The sequence below is a fragment of the Lissotriton helveticus genome, chromosome 2_1, assembly GCF_964261635.1.
Source record: "Lissotriton helveticus chromosome 2_1, aLisHel1.1, whole genome shotgun sequence".
NCBI lineage: Eukaryota > Metazoa > Chordata > Amphibia > Caudata > Salamandridae > Lissotriton > Lissotriton helveticus.
The window spans coordinates 870515366-870528089 of NC_136059.1; the positions used below are offsets into that span (position 1 = coordinate 870515366).

Here is a 12724-nt window from a genome sequence, read left to right on the forward strand (position 1 = left end):
TCAGTACCTTAACCCACTACTATTCCAATCCCAGATGAACCCCTGAAACAGTCTATACCTACCTTTATGCATCTTTGACTTCTCCTCCCATAGGATTGACTTGTGCGTAGAAGCGCACAGGTTTGAAAGTTTTACTTATCTCTACATATCTCTATCAAAAACTGTACATATCTTTTAACAAAGTTCTTGAGTTTGAGATGTATATAAAAAGAAGTGTTACTTTTCTACTTTGGTCTTGGATTTCTTCTTTGAGTGTGTGTCTCATTTTTTGCCTCTGCGTGTACAACAAATGCTTAGCACTGCCCTCTTATAAGCGTAACTGCTTGTCCACACTCCCACAAAAGACAGTGTCAGTATTATCTACTTTAGCCTCTGTAACCCAATCGGGGACCCACTGGACTCTCTGCATAGTATACTTCATTTTAGTCCACTATATAGATAGCCAGCTTCCTACAGCCACTATTTTAATTGCCATAAGTAATAATCCGGTGTAAATATAATCCATACGTCAATGCCTATTGCCTATTCTTCTTAGGTTGTCAGGGCTTAAAGAATGTACTATAAAGTTAACACTGCTTGGGTTAAAACCTATTCTTCTAACAATATAATTCCTCTATCTTTGTAAAATAAAAATGAAACAGATAAAGACAAGTGTGAAAAGCTCACTTTTGGGTAAATCGACTAATACTATAATCCATTCTGCCTCGTCTATAATACCAATTGTCTGATCTCGATATACAGCTGTCCTGCTCGTTTCTGGACGGCCGCGCGCCTGCATAGTGGCAACGGAACGCCACAATGGCCCGCCGTTACCACACGTGCGAGTCATAAACAGACGTATTCGTGTCTCGAGCGCTCTCAGAAGCGCCCCGCCCACAGCGTTCGGTCTATGGTTTCAGTTGCTGTGTTCTCGTCTCCATAGAGACAGCAGCGCTGCAGGCCAGCCCACACTGTTGATGATGGGGTGAATCTGACTTAAACTTGCGGTATGTGCGAGGTGGGTCCGAAGTCCGGTGTGCGCAAGGAAGAAGGTCCAACATGCGAGGTGCCCATCGAGGGTCCAGACAGTAAATCGCGCAAGGAAGGTCTGACATGCCCTGTGCGCAAAGAAGGTCAAACAAGCGAAGTGCTCAAGGAGGGCCCACCGTGTGAAGTGCGCAAGGAGGATCCAACGCGTAAATTGCTCAATGAGGGCCCGGTGTGCGAAGTGCAAAAGGCGCATTCGGAGCACAGTGTACGAAAAGAAAGTAAAACCTGCGAAGTATACAAGGAAGGACAGAGGTCCTCTGTGCGCCAAGAAGGTCCAACGAGCAATGTGTCTCACAAAGGTGTACGTTTTGATGTAAACAAGGTGAGTTTAGCAGACATTTCCAAAGAAGGTCAGTCTCGTGAAGTGCACAAGGAAGGTTCAGCGTGTGAAGAGCGCAAGGAGGGTCCAACTTACAAAGTGGGCAAAATGGGTCCAACCAGTGACGTGAGCATGAAGGGTCCAATATGTGAAGTGAACAAGGAGCAACCAACTAGTAAAGTGGGCCAGAACGGTCCAACATCTAAAGTGCGCGAGAAGCATTCGACGTGTGGGGTGCAGAAAGTGGGAGCAGTATGTGACGTGCGCAGGGAGGATCCAACGTCAGGTGTGCGCAAAGAAGATCCAACGTGCGCAGTGCGCAAGGGCACTCCACCACGCTCAGGCCCAAGAGAGGGCGAGTGCATCCGAGTACCACCGTGCGCCATGGTGTCCATAGGAACCAACACCGACTGGAAAGGGTAAGTGGTAGGGAAGAATACTCGACCTAAGGCATGACTCAGAAGTAAGTCAGGAAAACCCCCCTTGTCAGGGTTCAAAGAAAAGGAGTGGCAGGATACAAGTCCACTTAAAGTGACCACGCATGACCAGTCCCTCTTTTTCATTCACTTTTTGTATTATGGTTTAAACCCTATGCATCTCTTAGATATATATGCTATCTGTAAAATGGTATCCCCTGTCCGCTCAGGAGATAATTGCTTAATTTAGATACCAAAGGTGAAATACACCAGAAAGAGTGACATATCTTTTTCCTTTATGACACCCTCTCTCTTGAAATTACTGCCGTTCGCTGTTAGTGAAAATATTAATCATAACTCCTTCTGGAAATATCGTAAGACATGCCTTTTTAGGTCTCGCCTGAGCCAGCGCATGCACTACTCTGGCGAGACTCTTAGTAAGTGGGCTTTTAAAAATACGACCACACGCAAGCTTGCAGTTACGCACACATCCGCCATCTGGCTATCTGTCATGGCTCATTAAGCCTTGACAGCGCGCAAATCACTTTTATTTCCATGCAGCTCCACCCCCCTGCTCTCTGCTCTCACTACACCCTCCCTTCTCCCCCTCTCTCCTCATCTGTCACTGGGCGGGCTACAGCTTGTGTTAATTCCCTCCCCCTCCCCACCACACTTTCCTCTCACACTCGGCGCCTGCACTTTGCCCTTCCCCCTGCCCCACCACAGAGCGCGTCTTGTATGTTGGTCCCTTCGATTCCACTCTGCTGGCCGCCATGCCCGACCTTCCTCCCTCTACGAAACCACCTTTATCCCTCATTCTGTTATCTCGTTAAAGTTAAGGAGTGGAAATTAATCCTGGAAGAGAAAGGAGATAAGCGTAAAGATGACGCTGACCACCGCCACGACATTTATCATCCATTTTACAGAACGGTCCTCTTTCATCTGATGGGCTGTGACGTTCTCTTCCAGAAGTATTTCGGGTTGATGCACCATTTCTGCACTGCTCATGCGAGGCTGTTTACAAAGTGTACTCCCTTATTTCACATGCTGCGTCGCAATCCAGGGGCTTGTTTGTGATTACAGGGGATGGATTCAGACTGTCATCGTCACGTGCAGCATCAGCCGTGTTTTCACTCACAAAAGGCAAAGTGAAAACCGTCATTTATTACGGGAAGAGCAATCCAAGATATTTTGCTTCTACGCGGGACCTGCAGCCGGTTGCCAGGCATTCCTGGCTGATTTGCTTCATTGGCTACTTGATTTTTACCCTCGATTTCATTCTCTTAATCTGGGCTTAAAAACAATATACTATCACTTTGATTTTGTTTCAAAGAGCGGTCACGTGAACCCTCTACTAAAGTACTGCAAATTCTGCAAGCCAGCTTTAAAAAGCAATTAAGCTGTCCGAGATAAAAACAGAATCTTTGCTTTATAGCCACAATCATTTTTCATCTGCTAAATTGTTGCCACAGCTGACATTAGGCTGGGACTAGTCCAGTTTCACGCCTACACCACATTATCACTCAGGGCCAACACTGCATCACTCAGCACCACCACACCATCACTTAGGGACCCAACCATATCACTCAGCGCCACCACAGCATCAGTCAGCACCACCACAGCATCACTCAGCATCACCACAGTATCACTCAGGGCCACCACACTATCGCCCAGCATCACCACAGCATTAGTCAGCACCTCCACATCATTACTCTGCACTACCGCAGCATCACTCAGGGACACCACAGCATCACTCACCTTCACCACAACATCACTCAGCACCACCACAGTATCACTCAGTAACACTGCAGCATCACTCCGTACCACCACATCATCACTCTGCAGTGCCACAGCGTCACCACAGCATCAGGCAGCACCACAACAGCATCACTCAGGGCCAGCACAACTTTACTCAATGCCACCACAGCATCACTCAGCACACCACCGCATTGCTCAGGAACACAACAGCATCACTCAGTACCCCCACAGCATCACTATATGCTACCCCAGCATCACTCTGCAGCGCCACAGCATCAATCATCATCACCACAGCATCAGTCAGCACCACCACAGCATCACACAGGACCACCGCAGCATAACTCAAGGCCAGCACACCATCACTCAACTACACCACAGCTTCACTCAGTGCTTCTTACACTTTTTAATTACAACTTCTCAGCATGCTGCACAGCAGCCACACTTTTCTACTGCACAGCTTGCACACATTGGCAAAGTCAATAGCTCTATTGCACAGCTTACAAACATTGGCCCCCTCAATGCATAGCCTATAGGTCTCGCCTTTAGGACATTATAAGTGTTTAGTTATCCAGCACATTATCCTTAATTAAATAACATCAAGTGTTGCATAGCTAAACACTTATAAGGTCCCAAAAGCGAGAACTATTGGCTATGCCAATGCTTGCTAAAAATAACTAATTGTCTCTGTTGGTTATATACCTTGTTACTGAAAGGTCTTAGCTCCTGAACACTTGGTAGCTGTTGTGCCTAAAAGTTTCATTTCAAGTAATTCATTCATTCACATACTTTACTCAGGCCAACCAGTATTAAGTGGTATATATTGCAAAACGATGCTTCCCCCCTTGTGATGAAAGGATTCGGTAGACTTTTATAGGTTTAAAGATAAAGTTTATTCATATAGAAACTCCACCCGATCACGGAGCGTCCGATCAGCGGTAAGCCAACGGTGACAATGGCCAACCGAAGATCAAGCGTCCATGCACGGGTAACATTACATTTAAAAGGCAACATGTTTATCCACGAGCTGTGGCTCGCGTAACAGTACGGTCATACACCGCGTGAAACACCACGTGGTGTATGACACACAATTCATACATTACACCACCTTCCCCCTTACAACAGCGAACAATAAATAAATTAAAAACAATATTCAGAATCTAATAAATTCATTATACCTCTCCGGTACTCTGATACGCCTGCCAAAAGAAGAAAAAGTTTGATTAATGGTAACATTCTGTGGACTTGCAACATCCCTGATAGAAAGCTGGTTACCAGTTTGGCCTTAAGGAATAACGGGGGAACCACTTGATATATTAGGAACACTTAACCAAAAACTCCAATCCAGATTATCATAACTACCCTCACTAAGTTTATCTTTGATGATTTCAGCTTGGTGATTTGTCACTTTAACTAACTGGCGTTTATTCCACCAACCCTTTTTACCAAGGAAAGCAGCTCCCTTGCTAACTTTCACAACTTGAACAGGTGCAAAAAATTTCGAACGACCTTTAACTACTCTCCCGGGATTCTTAATCAACACCCAGTCACCTGTCATGACATCCACAAGTTTACCATCCGAACCACCATTAAAATGTAACTTCATCTGATTTTGTTTCTCTTGAACTGCCTTCCTAACTGAATGTAAATCAGTAGTTTTCTTTACAGCACTTTGGTATAACCATGAAGGAAACAACACAGAACGATTCTCTCTCCCTCTTAAAAGAGAAAAAGGAGATACTCCTGTAACACAATGAGGAGATGTGTTATAGTGCCAGACTTTTTGCTTGATAAACTCTCCTACCTTGTAGCCACAAAACACTGCAGTCTGTATACCCTCTTTAATTATCTTATTCCCCCTCTCCACAAGACCGTTTGAGGATGGGGAATATAATGCCACCTTCAGTTGCTTAATATCCAACTCCTTCAAAAATTTGCACATTTTATCTGAAACAAAATGTGTTCCATTGTCCGTGACGATAGACTTAGGAGACCCTTCTAAATCAAAAATCTTTTTGAGAAAGGCTATGGTAGAATCCGAATCTGGCGATTTAACAAAATCAAAATACATCCATTTTGAAAAATAATCGACTAATAAAATTACATATTTATTCTCTTGTTGTAAAATGGAATACGGACCTGAGAAATCTACCCCAACTTTCTCCCAGGGAGAGTCAGGAAACTCAGTAGGATGTAAAGGTACTTTTAAAGTACGCCAATGTTTGTCAGACAACAAACACTCAGGGCAAGAATCAATCAAACTCTTGACCTGAGCATCCATTGACGGCCACCAATAATGTTGTTTGATGCGCATAGACGTTTTAGTCACTCCTAAATGGCCTTGATGTGCCTTATTGATAATGGATTCCCTAAGTCTAAAAGGAGGGACACATTTCTCCCCTCTCCGAACTATACCATTCTCCACAGAGAGTTCCTCTGCAATTTGAGCAAAACTACGTAGATCTCCTTTCAAACCCCTAGGCTCAGGCCAACAATGAGTAGCAAAATCCATAACTTTCAACAAAACATTGTCAACTGCGGTAGCCTCCTTCCAATCACTCTCAGAAATAACGTCACTTATCTCATTTACAGCGTCCACTAGAGTAACACACTCTACATCTTCCACCAGAAAGTCTTCTTCATCATCTCTAACCATTGCCATCCTGGATAAACAATCAGCACGAAAATTCATGCCTCCCACAATATGTTTAACTGTAAAGTTAAACTCCTGTAACTTCGAAACTAATCTCATGAGCCTCGCTGACATGGAAGCAGAGTTAGACTTATTGACGATATAAATTAAAGGTTTGTGGTCGGTAACCAACTCGAATTTCCTCCCCCAAATATACATCTTAAATTTGTGGACCGCCCAGGTGCAAGCTAGAGCTTCTCTCTCAATCGTACTGTATCTTTGTTCAAAATCTTTAAGGGCTCTAGAAGCAAATGCGACAGTCTGTTCCTGACCGTTAACTTTCTGAGTGAGGACCGCACCTAGTCCGGAAATACTTGCGTCTACTGTGATAATAGAAACAGCATCCTCCCTAAAAGCGTGTATGGCCTTTGCTGAAACAATCATTTTCTTAACTTCACAAAAAACTCTGTTCAACTCATCAGTCCAAATGAAACTGGAACCTTTCCTTAAAAGATGCCTTAAAGGTTCAACTAATTGAGAATATGATTGTACAAACCTAGCATAATATTCCGCTAAGCCGAGGAAAGATCGCAAAGCATCTTTATCTGAAGGGGGTTTTGCATCCTCAATGGCCCTGATAACTGAGAATTTGGGAGTAATGCCTTGGTCAGAAACAGTATGACCCAAGTAATCAATTTTGTTCACAGCAAATTTGCATTTATCGCTGCGAACTGTCATATTTCTGGACATCAAAATTGACAGAACATGTTTTAGAATTTTATTATGCTCATCTAAAGTTTTGGCAAAAATCAAAATATCATCAAGATATGCCTGCACACCTGCCACATCTTGAAATAACACATCCATGAGCTTCTGAAAAACACTACCTGCAGACGCTAAACCAAAAGGAAGACGTAGGAATTTAAAGGCCCCAAAGGGGGTGATAAAGGATGTAAGCTCTTGAGACTCCTTAGACAATGAAACTTGATGGTACGCTGACCTAAGATCGATCAGCGAAAACCATCTGGCCTCCCCAATGTTTGCCAGAAGCTCGTGAATCCTAGGAAGCGGATGACAGTCCACGATAATATTCTTATTAAAGGAGCGCAAATCCGCACATAGCCTAATTTCTCCTGGTTTTTTTCGAGTGACTACAATCGGGGCGACCCATTGTGAAGAATTAATAGGTGTAATAATGCCTTGGTCACATAAATCATTTAACATTTTCTTCAATTCTGATCTCACACTCAATGGAACCGTTCTAACTTTATGTGCTACAGGCTGTGCCCCAGGTATTAACCTTATTTTGTGTTCAAATCCTTTCACGCTCCCAACCATTTCTTGAAAAACAGGTTTAAATTCAGAAATAATGTCTTGAACATTTACATTAGAACTCTCCACAATGGAAATAGGAAAATCATTGGAAACAGTTTTTGGTTTAGGTAATTCCCCCACCTTGATAGGGTTATCATCTCCAGGGACTAAATAAAGTCCCATCTTAGCAAGATCTTTCCAGCCTACAATGTTCTTGCCTTTTTCGGCAACATAAATCTTAGTAACTGTTTCTCTCCCAAGACACTGGACTAACCCTTCAAAATAACCTATCATGTTAATATCCTTCTCACCAAATGCTTTGGGGTTGACATCAGACTCAATTAGCTCAACTCTTCTGTCCCATTTTTCATAAAAAGTTGAGTCTCTGAGAATTGTAAATGGCGAACCCGAATCCGCCATGACCTGTAAATGGACATTATCAATGATAGCGGAACATAAAGGACCCTTAATAGAGTCCACATCGCCATTGTAATCCAAAGTTACAACAATGTTCTTTAAAGAATTAGAACAAGAGTCTACATCAATGAAATTTATATTAGAAGTTTTCTTGGCAAACCTACAAACTCCTTGGAAATGGCCAATTTTCTTACAAATAGAACAACGTTTCTTGAGTGCTGGAAAGTTTGGAGCATTTCCTATGTGGTCTTTTGAACCACATCTATAACAGAAAAAAGTCTTTTTTTTCTGAAAAGGTTTATAGTTGGACTGGACTTTGCTTTTAGTATTGATTGAACAAACAGCTCCTTCTTGGTCAGAATCAGAATAATCCAGAGCATTAATTCCTTGTTTGGCCGGTTCCATAACTACCTTACTAGTCAAAGTAGAGCGTTCAATACTTAGAGCAAGGTCAATGACCTCACTTAATGATGGGTTTTTACATCCAAGGATCCTTTGTTTTATTTTTCTAGAAACGCAATTGAACACAAATTGATCTCTTATAAAATTATCTGGTGAAGGTTCAAAATTACATGTGATAGCGAGGACTCTAAGTGCAGAAATGTACTCCTCTACTTTCTCTTCTTCTTCTTGTTTCCTGGAATAAAAATTGTGGCGCTCGAGCATGATAATAGGTTCATCGCAAAACTGTTTTTTAAGTCTAGCAATAGCTTCGATATAAACGTTCCAAGGATTATCTCCACTTTCATCTTGAGAAATAGGAGGAGCTATAGGAACAATACTTTTAAAAATCCGCTGACCTGCTTGACCTAAACAACCAAAAAGAATTGCAAATTTTCGTTGGGAAGAATACTCAGAAGCGTCTATAGCAATCAAATGATTTTCAAATAAACCAAACCATTCCGACCATATAATGTCATGAGCGCCTGGTTTACTTAAAAATGGTGGTGGTTGAGTAATTTGATGCCATTGATTGTTAGACATATTTAATAATAAAACCAGAAATAAATAAAGTTTAGGAATAACACCAGATGAATAAAGATCAATAAAAAATGCACAAGAACATAATGTTAAACATTATAGTACAAATTGCATTAAAATTGTCATAAAATAAGGAATAACGTTATATCAATACGTTTGAAATTGAATATTAATTGAAAAATATATATGTATATATATCAAGGTACTGTAATCACAATAAGTGTGTGTATTGTTGATATAAAAACGTGTGTATTTGACACCAAACGTTTCAAAATTAAAAGAACTGTATTAACATTCGCAATAAGTGTATATTTTGATGACACAGAATGTTTTATAATTAGAATGGCCTGAAAGAGCGTGCGTATCGCTGGAGCAATACGCAATAATAATTGCACAAGTTTGGAAAAAAACGTGCGTGTCATTGAAGTAATACGCGATAATTATAGTACAAGTCTGAAAGAGCGTGCGTATCGCTGAAGCAATACGCGGTAATAAATGTACAATTCAGAACCACAAATCAGAAAAAGTGTGCGTATCACTGGGAAGATGCGTTTTCACAATCTTTGAAACTACGTAGTCAAATAAACGTGCGTATCGTTGAAGATACGCTTTGAAAATACAAATACATTCACACAACGATACCTTGAATTTCACTGGAGAAACGTCTGTCACTTGAAAGTTTCCTTTAGCTTCACGCCGAAGACATCGTTGAAAGCGTGTGAAAATCAGGAAAACCAATGGCGAGAATTATTTCAGCCAGTAGATTGACACCGACCAATAGGGGAGGCTCATTCAGTGATGAACGAATGATCATCCAGAAGATATGAAGAAACGCCTCAAAATCTTAGATAGCCTATTGGGAATCGTGTCTTACCAAAGAGGTCTTGCTCCGAGACAAACAGGAAATACTTTGCCAAAAATGACAATACCGGAATGAGGTGTAGATTCAAATCCAGAATTCCTGAAGAAAGTTGAAATAAAATTCCTGCGTGGGTAAGGGTGGAGTTTTGTTCCCCAATCGTCGCCAAAATGTGATGAAAGGATTCGGTAGACTTTTATAGGTTTAAAGATAAAGTTTATTCCTATAGAAACTCCACCCGATCACGGAGCGTCCGATCAGCGGTAAGCCAACGGTGACAATGGCCAACCGAAGATCAAGCGTCCATGCACGGGTAACATTACATTTAAAAGGCAACATGTTTATCCACGAGCTGTGGCTCGTGTAACAGTACGGTCATACGCGCGTGAAACACCATGCGGTGTATGACACACAATTCATACATTACACCCCTTCACCCCCACCAACCTAGCAAAATGTGGTAAAGAACCCCAGAGGTACTACTATTTCACAGACACATATTTAAGGCCATTTAAATAAACATGCATAGTTTGCTGCACACATATTTTATTGGCAATCTCTCCCCATTTCGTAGCAAGCCCTGTTTAATTCCTGCTTTCCTCATTTTCACCCTATGTTCATTACTCCCGCCAATGACAACGCATCTGAATGACATTCAGGTCCAGATTTACTACTGTTTAGCACTAGCGTTGCATCACTTTTGTGGTGCAGCCCGACGCAAAATCGATTTCGAGATCTACAAGGCTACGCAAAGCCCGATTTGCGCGATTTTGTAAAAAAATAACGCAATGCTGTGCAAATTCATATGGGTTTGTGCCAAAATGGTGCCCCTACCCGAGGCTGACCTAGCAAGGAAAGATAACTCCTTGCTGCTTCCTCTTTGCATCTAAGTTTTCTGCAGCACACATACAAATAGGAATTTGCCTTTACAACAAAAACGATTTTGACCACAATGTAAACACCCTTGCGCAGATATGGTGCATTTCTGCTCGCTCCTTCTGACGCAATGTAGAGCAGCAACTTCCCTTGCTGCGTTACATTGTGTCAAAGTTTAGTCAATCTGGGCCCTAATATTTTCCCTCCACATCATATAATTGGTATTGCTGACTATTGTAATGCTATTGGTCTGTTCACTTTATAATGAAAAAAGGGAAGAGGAGTAAGACTTTTTTGTGTGTGTGCAGAGGAGTGATAACTATTAAAATTGGGACCAGGTAAAAACTTTTATGATGTATTGCTGCATAAATCCAAGTAATTTTGTTTAGCGCATGTGGAATGGACCCATGATGTAAAAAGTCCAAAAGACGAATTCTTTTTCAAAGTAAGATTTATTCCACTGATAGGACTCACGACCACTTGCAACAGCAGCAGGATAGTCAATGAGTCACAAACCCACATTCCAGAATACCCCAGCAACATGACATGATTCTATTTTACTATATCCATGACAGCATTAAAGACACATGCCTGAACCAAAGATTAACGATAATACACCCATACTACACATCCTCCTTTTTAAATAAAACAAAACAATGTTCTAGCGACTCAATAATACACATAATCTCTAGCTCAAACAGGAGCAGTTCTATCTCTACCACTACTCCTATGCAAACCACGCCCATCACCACGATGCATTTTGATGTAATCCAAAGAAGAAGTCCAAAGGGAGCCATTAGGTAGGTAATAAGTCAGAGGTTTATTTAAGCTTAGTTACAGATCAGGTTTAGATAGTAAGTAGAAGATGTAATGTTGAGCCCCACCGGGAGCAGCATCCTTGCTGCGCAGCCCACACACCCCAACTGTTTCTCTCTCCACTCCACCACTCACTCTAGCATTCCACTCCCTCATCAAGCATTCTAAAATTCCACATAGACATCACATTCATACTGGCTGAGCAGTAGGGAATGGGTAACCGGGGAAAGGATGCATTATAAGAAATCAAGGTATAACACACCCCCTTCCCTTGGGAAAACAATAAATAATGATTTCTACAACAATGCACAATAAAAGTACATTACGAAAGAGAAATATACAATATTCTTATAATATCTGCAAATTTAAAAGAACTAAGAATAGAAGGATTATCCACTTTCCAACAATACTGAATACAAATAGAAATTGCGCAGTGGGAGAAAGGAGGACACCAAAGATGTGGTGTAATTCCCTCATGATTCACTCCCTCCTGCACACCACAAATAGCACACCTGACATAACAAGACGTTTCAGGTAAGACATAGTACAGGGTACACAACCCCTCAACGCACACCTAGGTAAAAAGTACGCAGTGGTAATATTGTGCAGGACTGAGAGAATCGATAAAACCAAAGACGTGGTGTAATTCCCTCATTATTCACCCCCTTCTGCACACCACATATAGCACACCTGACATAACAAGAAGTTTCAGGTAAGACACAGTACAGAGTATACAACCCCACAATGCACAGCTAGGCAAAAAACAGTACAGGGTTCACAACTCCTCAATGCATACCTAGGCAAAACAAATATTATAGAGTACACAACCCCACAACGCCCAGCTAGTCAAAAAACAGTAGAGAGTACACAACTCCTCAACGCACACCTAGGTAAAACAAACAGTACAGAGTACACAACCCCACAACGCACAGTATGGCAAAAAAAAAGTACAGAGTACACGACTCCTCAACGCACAGCTAGGCAAAATACAGCACAGGGTACATGACCCCTGATCTCACCTCTAAGTAAACAAATGAACAGTGTACACAACCCCTAAACTCACCACTAGGTAAAACAAATGTATAGGGGACACGACCCGTAAACTCACCCCTAGGTAAAACAAAGTACAGGGTACACGACTCTTCAACGATGCCTGACTAAATTTGCCAAGTATAACAACACCACCCCCAATAGAAACATGGCAGCACATTCAACATAGCAATAATAGAACACAATGGCAGAACCACAAATACATCTCACCCATTTTACTTCAGCCACTGGATTATTAACTCACCTCATTCACATCAACA

General features: G+C 41.8%; 1 protein-coding gene across 2 annotated transcripts in view; it reads left to right on the forward strand.

The window, feature by feature from the left end:
* The first annotated feature begins 914 nt into the window (after positions 1-914).
* Positions 915-12724, forward strand: part of SPMIP10 (sperm microtubule inner protein 10) — a 226700-nt gene continuing 214890 nt past the window's right edge. For both annotated transcript variants that reach the window (XM_078675596.1, XM_078675597.1), the window contains exon 1: positions 915-1767. In XM_078675596.1, coding sequence (XP_078531722.1) covers positions 989-1767 — 779 coding nt within the window. In that variant the 5' untranslated portion in view covers positions 915-988. The remainder of the gene's footprint in view (positions 1768-12724) is intronic.